General features: G+C 31.9%; 4 protein-coding genes across 4 annotated transcripts; 1 reads left to right on the forward strand and 3 right to left on the reverse strand.

Moving 5' to 3' along the window:
• Window positions 1-328: 328 nt before the first annotated feature.
• On the reverse strand, window positions 329-3,683 carry TRIADDRAFT_54075 (uncharacterized protein; the record flags this gene model as incomplete). Its single annotated transcript, XM_002110761.1, has 13 exons — window positions 329-681; window positions 734-775; window positions 968-1,142; window positions 1,235-1,354; window positions 1,500-1,667; window positions 1,747-1,899; window positions 2,032-2,176; window positions 2,250-2,351; window positions 2,614-2,915; window positions 3,007-3,132; window positions 3,232-3,319; window positions 3,469-3,505; window positions 3,632-3,683. 13 exons carry the CDS (start codon window positions 3,681-3,683, stop codon window positions 329-331), a joined length of 1,863 nt encoding a protein of 620 aa, XP_002110797.1.
• A 622-nt stretch (window positions 3,684-4,305) lies between these two features.
• On the forward strand, window positions 4,306-6,602 carry TRIADDRAFT_54076 (uncharacterized protein; the record flags this gene model as incomplete). The annotated part of the gene is made up of 3 exons (XM_002110222.1): window positions 4,306-5,779; window positions 5,879-6,363; window positions 6,501-6,602. The coding sequence occupies 3 exons, from the start codon at window positions 4,306-4,308 to the stop codon at window positions 6,600-6,602; spliced, it is 2,061 nt and encodes a 686-aa protein (XP_002110258.1).
• A 362-nt stretch (window positions 6,603-6,964) lies between these two features.
• TRIADDRAFT_54077 (uncharacterized protein) lies at window positions 6,965-9,813 on the reverse strand (the record flags this gene model as incomplete). Its single annotated transcript, XM_002110762.1, has 8 exons — window positions 6,965-7,107; window positions 7,361-7,526; window positions 7,711-7,846; window positions 7,917-8,000; window positions 8,165-8,226; window positions 8,772-8,894; window positions 9,143-9,237; window positions 9,612-9,813. The coding sequence occupies 8 exons, from the start codon at window positions 9,811-9,813 to the stop codon at window positions 6,965-6,967; spliced, it is 1,011 nt and encodes a 336-aa protein (XP_002110798.1).
• A 2,218-nt stretch (window positions 9,814-12,031) lies between these two features.
• On the reverse strand, window positions 12,032-19,100 carry TRIADDRAFT_54078 (uncharacterized protein; the record flags this gene model as incomplete). Its single annotated transcript, XM_002110763.1, has 12 exons — window positions 12,032-12,132; window positions 12,213-12,245; window positions 12,946-15,246; window positions 15,552-15,611; window positions 15,933-16,028; window positions 16,116-16,211; window positions 16,423-16,485; window positions 16,666-16,761; window positions 16,864-16,962; window positions 17,054-17,149; window positions 17,229-17,288; window positions 17,507-19,100. 12 exons carry the CDS (start codon window positions 19,098-19,100, stop codon window positions 12,032-12,034), a joined length of 4,695 nt encoding a protein of 1,564 aa, XP_002110799.1.
• Window positions 19,101-19,799: the final 699 nt, after the last annotated feature.

Consider the following 19,799-nt stretch of genomic DNA (forward strand, 5'->3'; position numbering starts at 1 on the left):
GTATTATGAGAGATTGAAGCACGATTTAACGGTGTAAGATTTCGGTAGGATTAAGTCAATGTCTGTACGTACTATCTAGATCAATTAATTTTCGTTATGTATTAATGAGATTTTTAAATAAACTGATATTGATCTGCTTGTATTCTTTTTCCTTTATCTGGGTTGCTGACTAAATTATATTCATTGATAAGCTGTAATCAACTACGGTAAATGGTACTGTATACTAAGTGTATAAGAATAATAACCACCTACAAAGCGATCTAATTAAAATATAATATAAAATCAAAAAATAATCTTTGTACAGGAATACTTTTTAAGTGAAAATATTTTATTTTACATCGGTTATGATCACATAATCGCTATGAGCCAAAATTTTAACGATGTGAACTGCTTGCTTCCAAGCTGCTGTTTTACCAGTGAAGTCGTCAAGTACTGGCCACGAATAAAGAAAATTCTTAGTTTTACTGATATCGATACATTGCTTTTTGAATTGATGAACTAAATTGAGTGTTTCAAATTTATTACCACACTCGTCGTTCAGTAATATAGTAGCAACATAATCATCTAAAACGTTGATAAACGCAGTCCATACAATCGAACGATATAAGCTTAGTTCGTAAGACCAAATATTATTTACAGATTTGTTGTCATCATCCATTCCGTTGGCAATCACTTTATGATCTATAAAGTCATTAATTGATATCATGAAATATAGAAATTGTAATAGATTTACCTATTATCATTGTTTTAGAAGGCGGTATAAACTTTTTCTGAACTATTGACATTATATAATATATTCATGAGTTATAATAAAGCCCTAGCTAGTCCTTAAAAGAACAGTACTGATATACTACGTGTAAATTTATTGTTATAACCACCTCAGTTAACTAGCGAATTAGCTACTACTTGTGTAAATTTTATCGCAGCTAAGTACTTTCACCTACTATTTTATAGGAGTATAACTTACTTTTAAGATATTCAGAACAAAGCAATTCTGTGTATCCACCTCCTGGTAAACATCTGCCAAAGTGTAAAACATTGTAAATCCGGTTTAAACAAGATTTGAAGCGCTGCGTTGCACTCTTGAGAGATGCTCTACTACTACCATGTATGACCGCCATCTGCAAAGTAGTTTTCGGAGCCTAATTTGTCCATTTTAATATCCAAATTACGGAGAATGAAATAGCGTGTATATATTTCCCTTTGCAATATACTGTACAATATCATGGCCTACCTCACATTGGATTAAGACATGGTATGATACAACAGCTTTATTGGTCCTTTTATTTATAGTTTTCTTAGAGTTCCAGCCACATACCCATTGTTGTACTGTGACTGTAAGTCCAATTTGTACCTAGAAATGAAATCATCGTAAGCATCGATGAATAAATATATAAAAGGCAGAATTTTATTTACAAGTAATAGTATGCTACTACTAGCAAACTATTCATAAATGATTGAGTATTTCCAGATGTTTATTTCTGTGTCGAACGATATACCTCATTAAAGTCGGGAATGTACGTCAAGATAACATTTCCGGTAGCTAACGACAAAGCTTTAAGTTGATTGTAACTTAACGCAGACAATAATACTATATCATTGCTATGACAAAGATCCACAATGCGCTGATCAACGTATCCTTTCACAGCAAGTAAACCAATGTCATTCTGAATAATTTTTCAATAAGATGAAATTATGGCTACAAATTAACTATCTATAAAAGAGTTAAACATAAACATCTTTAACCTTGTGTAGGATATCAGCGATATTCTTCAGCCATCTATCCTGTTCTGTTCTTCTTTCCATACTTAATTGATCAGCTGTTATATAAGTTACTTCTTTATATTTATCTTCATATCCAATATGTCGAAATTGAAAAGTGATATCGCCATTTAGTAACTATAGTTAAAACAAGCAATAGGCGTAACCCACAGTTTTAGTACGAAAGGTAATAACCAGTAGGATTTATTAAGTGACCTTCTGTATCAGCATAAATAAAATAAAATAGTTAAATATATTTTAATCACTTACGATTATATTTAATTTCTTCTTGTTAAGTTTTCCACATAACGAGTATGCTTCACTAGTACAATTAATGACAATGCCTGAAATCAATGTCGACTCTGCTACTGGAGGACCAAGTATCTCGATTGTATCAATTGTGGCGAGATAAAATCTGTTCATTAAGTTTTATTGTTCCCATTAGAATTTCTCTGACGATATCATAGATAAATGTAACTTTAAAGTACCTGCATGTACTTAAATCGTTAGTACTTGAATTTTGGTATTGCTTCCATAAAGCATCTATTGCAAGTCTGGTTAATGAGTAATCGCCACGGCTTAACTTTTGACTACAACATAGGTGGAGAAATTAACATTAAATCTATTTCTAATCAGCAGCAAGTAAATGCCAAAAAATTCTACGACACTGACATAAGGCTTACTACATCCATTACAGTCACGAACAACGTCAAAGTATTAATAAAAGATATTTAATATCTAATGTCGTCTTATTTATGAACTTTTGTTAATTTTAATTGCGCAAAATAATGCATTAACAGTTTGGATAGCCGTGTCACTAAACAGTAGTAAAGATATATAATTATAGCTTACCCTAGATAAGATAGTATTGTGTAAATTTTAGAATCTGTTTCTGACATTGTGGCGATTTTATCATATGTTCCCTTCAGAAAGATACTAAAGTCGTTTTTATCTTGCATATTAATAATTCTAGTTACGTATAAGTTATTTTCATCGCTTTCTTCTGGTGAAAGATTAGATTCGTTTTCATGACTTTCAGCTAAGATAGACCATGAGCTCATGCTCGACAAATTTATCGCCACCTGCTCACATTTCTTGATACAAATTGCTAATGCTTCATCGAATAATTTTGTAATGACATGTATTGGAATTCCCTAAATTAATACTTTAATTATTAGATCATCAATTTTACTCATGAATTTCTTCAAAAGATTTTATACATTAAGCACAAAGAACTAATTTTACTTGTTTATTGAGGCATTCCGTTTCTTTAGCTAGTAATCCAGCTATAACTAATAATGTTGTACTACATGTACCGTATTCTTTGCAGTGTTTATTGCAGGACTCCGCAATGACATGAATTGCCGGATGCTATCATATGAAACAATATTTGCATTAGTAGTCCACAGTTAATAATTTATAGATATAACTATATAGATTAGCGTCTAAATTGTAGACTGAATGACTTACAAGGATGTTTACATTTTGTAAGAAATCTAGCGGTGTGAGCAAGAATTTGACAGCGGTTTCGTCATTCTCATCGATGAAGCATTTGATACTTATAAAACATATAATTTATAGTATGTTGGCATACTCATATATATCTAGCCATTCTAATAGCAGCTTATCATCTAGATTCAATTGATTTACAGCTGAGTAGTAAAAATTCCTTCCTACCACGATTACTGTTGAGGCATTTGTTCTTACCTTTTATTGCAACCAAGGAGAGTTTTTATGGATTGAGCTGAACAAAAAGACATTAACGAGATATAGCATCAAATAAAGATATCCCAATAATGATTCCTTTACTTATTCTACCGGTTCTAATTAACTCTATCTTAATCACAACATAATCTTGTAATATACTCACCTATGGTCTGCAAAACCATCAAGCTATTGGTGTTTTCCTTGACTTTATACATTAGGTTATGAAATTGTAGCCACTCAATAATAATAATTAGAATACAGATCAAGCGTGCAATAAATCATCTTAGAGTACATCTAATCTCAAATATTGATCTAAATTCTGTCATGGTGATAGAATCCCTAAGGTCTAGTAACCTTTAATAGCTTGATCGAAGCCTCTTCAAAGTAGCTCTCGGTGTTCGTCTTCTAGGAAGAAAGAAGGAAATGGTTGCTAGCCAACCATTGCCTGGATTGATTCTGTATAGAGTTTCTACGATGAGCTTTGCATGCTGGTCTATCGTATAGTTGTCCAGGCTAATGTCTGCGTTATACTATCGATGAATGAAGCGCATTTGCCTGCAGTCGCTTACGGAAGGTAGTCTACTGTATAAAATAGGACTTGGCAGCCTATACAATACACTATATAACCTACAGCGGATTGAAAGCTTATACTGTACAGTATAGTACTGCACATCTAGTAAGTCGATGCTTTCCCAACAGCTGCGGCAAAATTTTGCCTAGATACTGATGAGCTTGATAGAAAAATTGGCTGGATTGTGCCTATAAGATCTTTCATTTCATTTATTGATCATTATAAACGCTTAAATATATGCTACATTATATGCATATGGTAAGATAATGTGGCTTTCTTATTGTAAACAAGCGATCCATCGTCCACAAGTGTGCTACCTCCTTGCCATTAGGAGATCACTTGTACAGCAATCTACAACAGGAGATTCTTCAATCTACATAAATCGCGAAATTATAGGATGTAATTCAGTCAGCGAGCTATTGGGTGTTACCAAGGCTCATTTGCCAGGTTTCGACAATATCAATATTATTACAGCTTTTGATCGAGTATCAAGATTGAGCCTTTATTATGAACGGAAGAAGTTATGTAACGATCGAATTTTTGCACGATTATGTCAGGCTGTAACGGTAAGGAGTGAAACGATGACTGGTCTCAATTACGCTCATCTAGCTTGGAGCTTAGCTAAAGGGAGATTTAAATGTCAAAACTGGCAATACTTAGATATGTTGCAAGCTGTAAGAACCGGATTAGAATCAAATATTGAAATGTTACCTATTCAAAAACTAGCATTGGTCAGTTGGTCTGTAGCGAATTATCCAAAGCTAAAAAGCGATGTCATTGTAGACAAGTTAATCAAGACAATTACTCTCAGAAGTCACAAGCTTGCAACTGGACACGATATCAATCAGTTGTATCACGCTTTTGCGAAACTAGGATATCAAGATAGCAAATTTTATGATCTAATTGATACACAAGCTGAGGAAAATTTAGCCTTATTTAAAATTCAAGAAGCTGCTGGCCTCTACCATTCATTAAGTATATTAGGTCGAGAAAATACAAGGCTATGGTCAAAGTTAACCCTCTACATTAAATTTCATGCTAATAAGCTTGATGGAAAAGGAATTGCCAATGTGACTTGGTCGTTAGCCAATATTGGTAACAAGGATGATGCTTTTCTTCAAATTTTAGGTAACGCTGCTATGGAAAGGATAAAATTCATGAATCCTGATTCTTTAGCAATATTTGCTTGGTCTTTGGTTTCCTTAGACTATTTCGATGACAAATTATTCGATGTTATTGCTGATGAATCTTTAGTCCAAATGCGCAAGTTTTCTGCACAAAATCTATCCAACCTATTATTAGCTTTTGCTAAATCTAATTATATGATTCCAAAACTATTTCATGATGTTGCTGAAAGTACTATAAAAAAATTACATAATATGGAACCACAAGCAATGGCAAATATTGCGTTATCATATGCTAAAGTCAGTTATTATGAGCCAAATTTAGTTAAAGCTTTCACTGATAAAATAATTTTTAGTAGGTTGAAGGACTGGCACCTTCGTGATTTAGCAGATCTTATGTACTTTTTCGCAAAAATGAATAGTTGCGATTCGAAATTATTGGAAAAATTCAATAAAGTGAACGTAACTGATTGGCTAAAAGGATCACCACCTGCAAGATTTACCTCCCATGAACTCATCATTAGGATTGTATGGTCGTTGATAGTACTTAACAGACAACCTAGAAATATTGTTGCTGCAGTAATGAATCCGCAATTTCTAAAAGAAGCTACAACAGGTACAGTAATACATTTTCTTGAATAGAGTTGCTTTAACAATGGGTAATAAGAGCATTTGTGCTGGTGTAAATAATCGTATCTTTGTCTTGTTGCTATAGCATGTGGTGGTGCTTTACCAAATGAAACACAATGCCAACTACATCAAATTGCATTATCGATTGGCTCCATTGATGAATATGGTAGTCAAGACCCGCAGTTATTACGTAATTATTTAAATAAATATCGTAAAACCTTTAATACCACCTCGCAATCATCCTTAACTAGCTCATATTCATTTCATGTGGATGTGACTGCAGCTCTAGAAAGTATAGTATCGCCTGAATACTTAGAAAGTGAATTCATTACACCTTATGGATATAGTACAGATTTATACTTTGAAACTGACTTATCTGGAAAACCCATCCCTATAGAAAAAGCACAAACAACTACTGAGTTATATACACCATTAGCTAAAAACAATCGACTGCGTTATATTGTTGAAGTTGATGGGAAAACTCACTTTCTACGCAAATATCAGCTTTATACTGGTCCATCTATATTAAAGAAGAACCATCTCAAAAAATTTGGATATAACGTAATACAGGTATGATCCAATAGGGCCTGTCTAATGTAAATTTTACATTATATCACGGTAGTTAAACAACTATCAACAGTAGTGTTACACTCCCGTATAACTTTGATCAATGTGTACATAATGCTAGCTACTTTGTTAATTTTTAGATTCCGCATTTCGAATGGAGGATTATTGATTCTTTTAGCGATAAGGTGGAATATCTGAGACGAAAAATATCCCATTATGATTCAGGCGACAGTGTAAATTAGATTAATTGTGCTAATATTTTCTTTATTTAATTAAAAATTACCTATGAGTGCGTTTAAATAGAAACACCAGAAACGATTGCAGTTGTCAAATTAAAGCATTTTTATCAATGAAAATAATCCAGAATTATATCCCTTGGCGTCAGTGATCAACATAAATTTCTCGTAAATTTTTTAATATGAATGTAGCGAAAACTTGAATTTTGACGAAGGCAATAAATACAGGATAACATAAAACAATATTTTAGTTATAAACTTGGAAGAGTATTAATATTATCTACAAGACTGTATCGTCTAATACAGTTCCATTACTTCTATGTTTATTTTTATGTCATAGTAACTAAAATAAACTGAGATTTGAGTAATCAGTTGCGCAGCTGTTCCTCATTTAGTTCACCATTGATAGCCATTTCAAGGCTTTTCATATTTTTACTCAGTTCTTCGTCTGGGGCAAGTTCCTTTAACTCTTTAATTTGCCCTAAACACTTTGCAGCTTCCGTAACATCACCTAGACAAATTTCGTTTACGATTAGTGAATTAAATAAATTACACTATCAAGAGACGCGTGATGCCATCCGTAATATTGCAAGGGTATACGTATAATTTTCTTTGTAAAGTAAGAAAGAGTAAATTGTTACTATACTGTAAATACGAAGTACAGTCTTCTACTAGTTACTGAAATATACCATTAATTTCCCCTCATATTAACAAACCTTTTATACAGTAGATAAAATAGATAATTATTCCGATTTTTTAATTACCTTTCCTAAAATGAAGAAATCCATAATTTACAAGGTAAACAGCTACTTGACGATCGTCACCTTGAGATTTAGCATTTTTAATTGCTAGCTCAATGTAACCTTCAGCGGTATCGTATTCCCCACTTTCTAAATATACTAAACATAAGTGATTGCGAATAATTGCCACCTAAAGCATGATGAAAGAGTAATTACTTTTTGTAGCAAAAAATAGTACCATGAAGTTTTCTTTAAGCCCTTTGCGTTTAGCATATATTATAATTAATCAATCGATCGATTTAGTATTTATATTCTAAATACTCTATAATTGTATTTCTCATTAGCATATTGCGATACGATTACATTAGAATCACCTGAGGACTATCTACTCCGACTGTTCTTTTCGCTGTAGTTAATGCTAATTCTAAGTACTCTTTAGCTTTTGCCAAATTTCTATGCTGATAATAAAACATTCCCAAAGATTCTTGCGCCATACCTAAGAGAGCATTACTAATAAATTATAGAATACATTAGTAAAGGATCGATCACTTTGCTAAAGATAAACACTATCTTAAATTACCTGTCAGGAGAATATTCTACACCTTTACAATTCTTTTCAGCTGTACTAATACACCATTTATATCCAATCTCAGCTGCTTTACTCCTAAAAACGATTTAAAATGTACATATATAATATGGCAATGTATTAATTCTTGTCGTCTAAAATATAATTTAGTCTATTGCCTGGATACTTTCATAATTTATGTTAAATAGCTGTAGTCTACCCAATGCTAGTTTATACAATTACGCTCGCAGGATAAAACTAACATTCCTTTGCTTTCATATATATTGGAGAGTTTCAATGATATTTCAATCATAGCATTATCATCCTGTAACATTATTTTAACAAATTATTTATACACGAAGAAATCATAAGCTAATAGCACAAATTCGATTATTAATTAGTTAAAGCTTCTATGCTATAACGAAAATGGTTATTATCAATACGAACTAAAACTACATTATACTGTCGTTTATACACTATAAACTGTTCTTATTCTCATTTACGTGCCTGTGGAGTGCCCGATGCAATCATCATCTTCATAGTTCTCTTAAACATATCTTCAGCCTTAAAGAATAAACGAGGTATTGGATTCTTTCATATCGTGTAATATGTGTATTATACGTTCTCTATTATCATCCAATAGGGTAAAGTAGTTAAGTGTATGTTCTAAGACAGTAATAATACTAAAGAGGATACCTCTGTATATTTTTCCAGTATATAAGCCAGATTTGCAATCTTAAAACACATAAAAAACAAGGATATTAAGATATAAATCATTTTACTCATGTTACTGATTTATCCACTAGGAAACATAAATCAGACTTTGTAAGAGGAAAACAATTACAAGTACGTAATTCGTTGTGCTTTTACTTGATCAGTTATAAAAGCTTGTTTATTCCTATCAGCCTCTTTACTTTGCGGACAAGATGATATTTCTAGTGCAGCATGGTAGAGCTTATAACTTTTCAGATAGTTTCCTTCCTTAATCTCTTTCTGCAATTTAAAAAGTTATTTACTTCGACGGTAATCGGAGCCACTGTATAGTTTCGTATAGTACAGCTATTTAACGTAGGAAATACTATCACAATACCCTTATATAATCTATCCATTACAGTGGCGATGAACTATTAGTTTATTTTTGCATTTATTGTAATCGAAATTAATAATGTTGACATCTCCATCAACAACTTGAAGAGTAATATACTAGCTATATAAAGCACGTCCATTTATCCATTCGTTACCTGAGCATCTAAAATTTTCTCTTTTAATGGTTTTGACATTAGCAATTTTTTATTATTTTCAATTTTCATCTTCTGATAAGCTAATGCAGCACCACCTAAATTATTGAATGTCATTTTTAGTTATTACTTTGTTGCATGTGGTACCTAAGTAATAATAAATTATTATTATTCTATCTAGATCAATCTTGCAATAATATTTAATTTCAATATCATAGGCACTTATCTTCCTAATCAAAAATTAGCTTCTGATAATGCCGCACATTGTAGACTAGCATGCACAGTACTTATACATATTTCCCTATCGCATTCTATCTCTATGTTAAAATGTGAATGTATACAATATACCATCCATGAACTTTACTACGGAATTGTCGTATATGAACACCAACCCCAATCAGTCAGCAATCAATCAAGCTTTTGGTACAAAATACATAAGATTGTCGAATCAATCTAATCATACAGATTATACCTGCAAGTACCAGCCCAGCTACAAGAGCCCAAATGCGTGATGAACCTCTCCGATCAGGATTTGTACTAGCATACCTTGGAATTGATCTAGTATAAGCATGCACATAGGTGTTGACTTTCTGTGGTAGAAAGCGACAAGATGTAGAATAATTTCTAAGCAAAAATGAAGCACTTTTGGATGTAATCGCTTTCAGGAAGGACATATTAACTGATTAGAATAGATACGGCTTATATGCAAGGCTATACATGGATCCAATAGAGCAGTTATCCAGAAATCACTGTCCTTTCAAGCCTACAATATAGCAATGCCAACGTTTTTATTTTGGTTTTGTTAATTGATTCGGTAATAGTATCTCTCTATATATATACGATATTATTGACAATTTTCTGACATAGTATAGATACGCAGACGTGCGAAACTAATGCATACAAAATGCTATTGGATCGAATCAACAATCGATGTCTGTATGGTATGTAGGTCTAGTCATTCGAGTTGTTACGGCCACTCAGTTCGATGATGCATTCATTGGCATACTAATTAACTACTTCGCCTGTACCACATTGTACAGTATACTATGCATTGCACGACTATGCAGCGTAGTAACTTAAAACATATGCGAGTCGAAGGCATGCTTGTCTTCTTGCTAGAATGGCTGCTCATCAAAATACTAGTCCGTATGATAAATTCTGCATAATAACTTAATAATTTAGATCTTTAGAAGATTGTAGGCAAAGATCAAGGTATATTCAGATATATTTCTACCCATCTTCGACTGAATACTGCAGGATATTTTAGCACTTCAAGCCAAGTAGTGGTAATTATGGGTACCCAAACATGATCTCCGACAATAAGACACTGATTGAGTCGAGAAAATGCGCTAATATCGACCTGTAAATAGCAATCTATTTTGTGGATATTTAACTCATTTTAGACTATACTAAGATGCTATACAAAGTAATCTCATTGGATTAGAGTTTACTCGTATAATGCAGTCAGTTGATACATACGACTTGCTAGGAATATACAGAAATTGCAGCTTTAATGTCAATCGCATTATTATATTTAAGTGAGACATAAAATATATTTATAATTATTCTACTCAGCATCCATCATATAGCCTAACAGCCCTGTGTAGAAGTACTATTCTACACATCAAGGCTGATATGATTTTTATACCAAATTTAAATAAATACTATACTTATTAAACTTGAAGCGTATTTGGAATGCTAGCTGAACGTGATATAATTAATTAGTGTTGAAACTTGAAAGGAAATTGACAATAATTTCCGATATCAATTAAATTTAGGTTCCGATTATAGCACACAAATAGAACCTAGAGTAAAGCAAATTTGTTAGGTGAACATTTTATTATGTATCATATTCATATATTATAACTGGTTCAATTTTTAATAGCTTTTAGACTGCTGCAATCAAGTCGATTCAGCCAGAATACTAGTATGACCTATGCATTAACTGCTGTAAATTAGCAATCATATAATTCATATAATTCAATGCTCCATGCAGTGCATATGTCTGTTACGATGCGTAAGCTCGTCCTAATTATTGAGTAATATTAAATATTGTTTGTGCGGATTGATGTTTTATTAATTATCACTTCTTCATATAATTTGCTTAATCTTTGATTAATATGATAATGCACTGTTAGTGTTGTTGACAATTGATTTCATTAATTAATTATATGATTAAGATGTTAAATTGTCATCTCGTGTTTACTAGTTAAGCTCTTTATTAATTTATTAATTTATTATCAGTTCTTAATAATAGAGGTTGCTAATTAATTATCTTATATGAAGTCTTTAATAACAATATTCAGAATAATTCCTATAACCTTAAAAGGATAGTTTTACTTTATGTGCACCAGGAGTTTCTGACGAGACTATAAAAGGCTGGTGCCTGAAGATCCCTTTCTAGTTAGTTAGTCGGTTAGATAGTCAACTAGTTTATCAATTGCTATTGAATTGTAAAGACTGTAATCTTGGGTGCCAAGATTTCTTCAGAAATAAATAGTAGTAAATCTCTGACTACCTCGTCTACACTATCAGTTACGCTATAATTATACTATAGTATTCGGTCGTAGGAACTGAATTATTTGGTGATATAGCTAATCTCGCCACTTTAAGTCAGTAAGTGGCGTTCTCAGCAAGGATTGGCGTGTGTAGACTACTTTGTCACTAGTGGTGTGTGACAATGTCATACATACACCAATAATTAAGTATCGTCTACATATTCAAGAGATAGTGCTTATATCAGGTACAAAGTGTGGCACACATACTAACTAAATATTTCCTCATATAGAAGGAATAGTCGATCGCAAGGGCAAAGCAAGCTACAATTGTATGATTTTACAATAATTCCTGTTGTAAAGTCTTGTAAATAGGATATCTACTATAATAAATATTTTACTGCACATCACAATATCTTCTAGCTCGAATAGAAACGCTTCTTCTTAGTTTCTCAGCAGTCTTTACAGGAATAGAAGACAAACTTTCAGTCGGTCCTTCTGCAGACAGAAAATATAGTTTTATTATTTTACAAATCTATAAGTTTGAATTTCACTCGTCTTGTATAAAATTAGAATACCTTTACTATTTAAATCTTTCTCCATACATAGATCTAAAATGATTAACAAAATGTGATATTAATCTTATAATCTTAATACATCCGAATAAGCCATGACAATGGCGCATTTAATGAATTATAAATTGGGATACCATCAACGATATAATACGCAAAGTAATTGACCATCTAACCCTAAAACTTTAAAAGATAGTTAAGGATAAAATTTAAAAGGGTTCACAGATTGTAATGATCCTAGGAATCCAAAAAATTTTCTTTCCACTATTTTTGGCTATCAATTTCACGTACACTAGATATATTACTACATTATACATATTCGTATTATGATTTTGAGCCGAATCAAAGTTTTGATTCATAAGATTTGTTAAAGATATGTTGTTACTAATTTGTTAATGGGATCGTCACAATAAGTTTAACAGTAAAGTATTTCAAGAATGAATATATATATATTTTACTATGTATTTTCCATCTAGTATTAGTAATTCTAAATTGTGAAGAAACAGCTGCTGAGGTGAGGCTGTGAGTATATACTACGCAAATAGGATGATCAACTACGCCAGCACTTATTGCAGGATATACCATAATATGTAGCCTTAAGAATTTCAGGGTGGACTACTATTTACAATGTGTTGCTGAATGCTCATCATAGCATAATGTAGGTAGCTACTTTAAGCTACCGGAAGATTGCCCAAATACGATATACCATCTACATATAATTACAGTGAAACAAGCATACCTATTGATTTACCCATCATCCATTCTTCCACGGATTTTGATTTAAAAACTTGGTTACACTGACATCGAATGACACATGGATTATTCTGGTAGCAGCGAGCAGTGCAAGTAGGCAAAAGACATTTAGGACATTTAACATAATATTGGCAGGAAGCTTTTTTAAATTTTGACATTCGCTTAGCAACAATCTCTGATAATTGCTCTCGTATCATATCGTGTGGACGTTTATCACTAATTGATAATTTAATATTATTTAAGACTAAATCTGCCAAATCTTTATCCTCAATGATTTGATAACAATATTGCAGACCAATATAAGATCTTTCCTTCCTAACGATTATTTCATAATCTTCGTCTTGTAAGCTATACTGAGCACATTGATTAAATACTTTAATTTGAGGATTATTCCACTGATTTAAACAGGACACAAGTAAGCAATAAAAAATTGCGTCAGGAATGCAGTTCATATCATTTCGATCAAATCCGATATAAAGCCAATTCGATCGGTGATATCCAGTCAATTCTAATTCATTCGTGTTTGTTTGCAAAATATAAGGTACAAAAAATTGACGTTCTTCATTTTGATGATCTATTCTATTACTCTTAATCTGACAAGCAATATGATAATATGCCATCAAGCGTAAGATAATCTCTTTCTCGTTAGAACCTAAATGAAATCTTTTAATGGCATAATTTAAACATAATTCTGACATTTTACCCGTTGTGCGTGCTACTTGATAATCATGTCGAATAGCAGCGCTGTGAAATTGATGCTCTTCTAACGCGCTTATGGTATAAAGTATATTCAATAACCAATTAATATTTGTTACAATTATTCGATCATCGACTTTATGGTAGCAATATAATATCTTTCCAAAGTCATGTAAATACATCAACATATCATGTAAATCTTGGTCATCTTTATATAATCCATGATCTATTGCAAATTGCTGCATTTGTTGCATTGTCATAATATTACTAACTGGATTACTTATATTCTGTTTCATTCCATTCGGAAACATTGTATTATTCTCTTTATTTGTAAATGGTTTTGGCTGTAATAAAATAGTCATCATGTACCATCTTATAGGGATTAGGTCGTTCATGAATGGTAAAATATCGGTTATTTTCCCAACAATGTGAAGTAAATTACGGCTACTTTGCAATCGCTGACTAACAGTAGCTTGGCTATTGTCGTTAGGGTTACAGTTAAAGAGGATACCGGATGAATAAATATGACAACGATAGAGGGGTGGTAAAGATGAAATTAATTGTTGCTCAACTTGTTTAAATCGTTGTTCTAATTGATATTGCTCTCTAGCAGAATCGATATATGATGCCACCAAGACAATCACAGGCCAAGAATATTCTTCGTCGATGCCATCGACCGTCATTTTAATCTGTTCGCGATTATCGCTACTACCAATGATCAAAGTTAGCCATTCATGCAATCCTTCTAAATCGGCTATATTAGCCGACTGATCATCTTGAGTATTACTTAGATCTGATGTTACGTTTAAGACAAGTATATAGATGCCACGACCTGGTATGAAAGGATAATGTAAGCAACGATACATGGTTTGGCCACAAAATTCCCATAAGCTACCATACCGATCATGATTTACTTGAACGGTTGCCTCTAGTGCTTCAAGTATAGAGCGAAAATATTTGTTTACAGCTAACTTGCCTAAAGCTTGATATTGATTTGATATATGAGTAGATAATGTTGTTTCCTCACTACTACTATTAACTAGTAAAGTTGTGCTGTTGTGTGCAACATGCCGGGTTTCTATTTGATCTTCCTGTTGATGATCCACTACCATTTGTATCACTTCTTTCTTTTCTCGATCTATCACTAAATATGGATCTTTAACTATCTCTGCCTTTTTTTCTGTACCAGACAAGTGTTTATTCTCACCGTGATCATTAGTTATAGAAGAATTATTATTATTCTTAGCATCGACACCATTGCCATCATGAGCAGCAGGAAGGTTTTTAATCAACTCTCTTTTGACTGAATCTATTGATGTTGCTAACTTTTGATTAAGCACTTTTATAAAATCGCAAATCCAAGGGTTGGTACTGCTATCATCATGGATAAGATTAACTACTTCGTTATTAGTATTTATAATTTTTGTTGATTGTAGATTCTCGATTATTCCATTTTGAGTTAGAATCCTTATTACAGATGATTTACCGGCATTAGAAAGACCAATAAACATAAGACGTACGAAATCATTGCGGCGTTTACTATCTATGACTATCTTGAACAAATTAGATAGGAAATTGTCCTCTGTCACACCTAAAACGGGACAACAAACAAGAGAAAATCTTTTACATTTCACTTAGAAATACATTCTTTTATTTTACTTATTTCTCACTGATACTTTCTGATTTCATTCATACGCGTATAGAAATTATCATTAAATTAGCTTTACATGTTTATTTATTGCAATGAAATTCAGAAGCTATTTACTACATGAATCATTATTTCATTACGTATTCTATTCAGCTGCCAGTCCAGCTAAGAGCACAAAAATACAAATCTTTAGTCTGTAAATACTGTAAATATACTGTATATTACGTCACTAACTTTATTATACTAACCTTCTTTTTTTCCATTTGCATGATTTTCGGTATCAACATTAACGCTTTGCTCTTGCATTTCTAAATATGTTAAACGACTAAATTAACTACTTTCAGCATCTAAATGATACTTGAGGATCAGACAAGGTATTTGATACTCTTATTCATAATATTTCTAATATTGTAACTTGCCTTTTAGTTTGGCTATAATATTCTCTTCAATAAGAGCTTCCAATTGAGACGGGGTTGCTTTCATTTCTTCTTGATAATCAACAGACTTACTCTCATCTTAAACGAAGAATTTATAAAAATTTCGGAAATTTAACATTTAAATGATTACTCTTTGTCTAAATACGTACACACATAAAAATATTATTCAATCTATAATCATATCTATCGCACCACTTAAATCGTTATCTTCTCCCTCTGATGATTCTATTATGGTCTTAAGAGTTGTTCTCAAGCTATCTTGAAAACAGTCGATACTGCCACCAATATCTTTATAGCAAAAAGATATCAACTCCGTGAATTCTTAATTATATACAATCATTAAGCTAACAGTAAATGGCTCAGTAAGTTGTATACCGCGCCAATTCTGTATCGTGCCTTCATTTAAATCTTCAGTGAAGTCTAGAATTGTTCTTGCTCCAAACTGACATTGCCTGACGTTTTCATCGTCATCTATGATATCAAATAACCAAATAAAATAATATCACAGAGGAATTATAGCAAATAAAAATCGAATTTCTAATTCTTATCAGCTGACTATATCTTTGATTAGGGGTTACAGAGTAGCAAAAATAAACATATATACTTAAAATAACTGTAAAATATTGATGTGAATGTTAAACTATAAGAATAGATGGCTGTAGTAAACTTATTCAAAGCTTACAATCTGATTTATATAACATTCCACCTGTTATGCTTAGAACTTTTTCCTGGGCATCTTCAGGATCTTTGTTATTATTTAGTTTAAAATTATGTATATATATATATATAACTAATTATGATACGCTTATTTTTGAAGATATTATTTAACTTCATAGTATAAATACTTTAGAATCTAGCTATTTTGTCTATTAATTTATAAATAAAATCGTGAAGGCCGTTAATGAATAAGAACTTTAATTCTCACCACTCAATTCTTCTATCATTTTTTCAATCGATTCTTCTGTGACTTTCAGCAATACTCTAGAGTCAGACCGACTACGAGTACTATTATTGTTTTTATCTGTTAATTAAAGATCAAGGCAAAGCTTGTTAACGTCAAGTTCTGAAACTATGATAGAATATAAATTGTCACTATTCCCAAGAATAATGGTGAAATACTTACCGTTAGTTTCTTGTACTTCTTTCTCCTCAATTGAATCCGATAAAGCGTCCATCATTACTTTATCGCGTTTTGAGCTATTACCATTTTTCTGATATAAATCTATAACCAGAACAAATTTTAATTTTGATGATAACTGAATAATTTAAATTTGGACGGAATTATTGACAGCAATCCATTTTGACAATTTTACCTATAAATTCATCTATAGAAATTTCCTTAATTGGTGTTTTCGGAGTACTTGGAATAGCCCAAGAATACTCTAAATCGCTGCTGTCAATGTTACCATCTAGTAGAGTACACACGGTATATCAATTAAAAGAGTGATTTTTGATAGTTTATTTATTGCTGTGGCATAATTTTGTTACCGGCTTGATCTTCATTTAATATTCGGTTAAATTTCTCAAGGGGAATATCATTATTGTCATCTAATTTATTAAATATGTTCATATTATAGTTTGAAAAAGAAAGAAAAAATTGAATTCGCTAGAAATTTGCCTGCGTATGATTAGAAGTGATCTTATTAACTTGCATCAATAAGACTACAGGAGTTTTCAATAATTTTACCTTGTGTCTCCAGTGTTGGCTTCCAAATATAACTTGATGAAGTAAGGTTATTTTTATAAGTTTATTTTAGTTTGAATACTAGAAGATATCTGATGTGCAGTTGCTGCTTCAGAAAATTTCTCTTGTCTTTCACAAATAGTCGCAATTTTATCGTATAAATTTGCAATAAATGGATTATTTTCACCAAATAATGTCAATCCAATGGTAAGAGATTTCTGGCACCATGATAAAGCATCATAATGTTGGCCTAGGTCAAGGTATAGACTACTAATGCTATCATAAGTATAGGCCACATCGTAATTATTACCGAATAATTGTAACTTAATTTGGACTGATTTTTTATACATAGTTAAGGCAGTATCATAATCAGATTGCTTATGATAAATACTTGCAATTGCATGATATGAATGGGCAACAAGTAAATTTTCATCATCTAATACTTTTAACCGAATATTGAGGCACTTTTGATGATATGATAGAGCATCAGAATAGTTAGCAAGAGATAAATAGATTTGCCCTAGCATGTAATAGGATTGAGCAACTAATAAATGATTGTCGGACAATAGAGCTAATCGAATATTGAACGATTTTTCATGCATTTCTTGTGCTTCCTCTATCTTATCCTGATAATAATAAATATTACCCATCGCATAATAGGATTGAGCAATGTATAAATTACAATTTCCTACTAATTTTAATCGTATATCCAAGGCCATCTGATACAGTTTCAATGCATCATCGTATCTGCTTTGTAGATAGTTAACGTTACCAATACCATGATAAGTATCAGCTATGTCTAAATGATACTTATTAAAAATTTCTAGTTTCATATCTAATGATTTCTGATAGATTTTAACTGCATTATTGCATTTAGATGGCGAACAATGGAGAGTAGCAATAGCATTGTATATGCCGACAAGACTGACATGATTATATCCTAAAATTGCCAATTGGATAAGTAAAGATTTTTGATACATTGTCAAAGCGTCATCGTATTGATGTTGTTTTCGGTAGATGTTTGCGATTCCATGGTATGAATAGGCAACATATAGATTTTCATCTCCTAACAGATTTAATCTTATATTCAATGATTTTTGATACATTACCAGGGCTTGGCTATTTTCGTCTACTAAGTAGAGGACAGTAGCAATGCTATGATAGGTGTCGGAGACATGGAGGTTACGATCATCTAACAATGATAATTTGAATTCAAGCGCCTGATTAAAATCCTCTAACGCTTGTTGATAATGATTTCTGATCGTGTTTAATTTACCGTGGTTATCGTAACATTTAGCTAAGCGAAGTTTATCTTTTACTTTTTTGGCTATCTTTTCTGCTTGAATACAATATTCTTGAGCATCGTCGTAATGATATTGTTCTCTTAAAGTGTCAGATATATCAAGAAGAATATCACATTGATAGCAGTCTTGTTCAATAGTAATATCTACTGGATCAACCATCTTATCCAATATTGCTTTGTAGTTGATTAGAGCACTTTGGTACTCTCCTTGTTGAAAATAATATCGGCCCATTTGTCGTTTCGATTGAATTTCTCGAGTAAGAAATACATTCACTTTCATGCCACCTGATCTTATTGCTTTAACTTTAGGTTGATTTTCTTCATTAGATGAATCATGAGACCGCAATAAGTTGCCACCTTCTTGGTTTTCCATACTAATATGATCTATTTTAAATAGTTACTGACTCAATATAAACTTAATCCATCTCTTCTAATATAGCGATATTCTACAAATAGTCACGAAATTAGATCGTACACTTTATGTAGAATCTATTTTAACTCATGCACAACACATTACAGAATCGTCAAGAAGTACTACGGCGATTTAATTTTATGTTATATTCTTTAATCAGCTTTGAAACAAGTCACGTGTTATTTATTTACTTGATTTAGTAATATTAAAAAATGGTCCATTTTATTATTACAACAATGATCATAGCGAGTTGATCATTGCCTTTACACATAATACTAGAGAAATTTATAAATTTCAATTTAGATCCTTAATTTTAATACAGTTTTATCAGAAACGATCGATTTAAAATATTGCTAAAATAGGTTATTAACAACATTGAAAAATAGTATATTGTTTCGTATTAAATAGATCATTTCGCTAATATATTGATTAACAGGGATGTTTACCTTCTGTCGTTAAGAGCGATGGAATAGCCGTTTATGATATTTAGTAATAGACAATGCTGCGCTCTTTTACTACAGCTGTTTGGTCATAAATAATACAGTATTAGGCGATATTATCTATTGACGTGTCTTTCAGAAATATAAATGAATACTTCTGTTTGGTATGGAATAGGAGCAAAATTAACCGCTATAATCAGATCTCATAATGGAATCTTAA

This window comes from Trichoplax adhaerens, genomic scaffold (genome assembly GCF_000150275.1).
Source record: "Trichoplax adhaerens TRIADscaffold_3 genomic scaffold, whole genome shotgun sequence".
NCBI classification, from domain to species: Eukaryota; Metazoa; Placozoa; class Uniplacotomia; order Trichoplacea; family Trichoplacidae; genus Trichoplax; species Trichoplax adhaerens.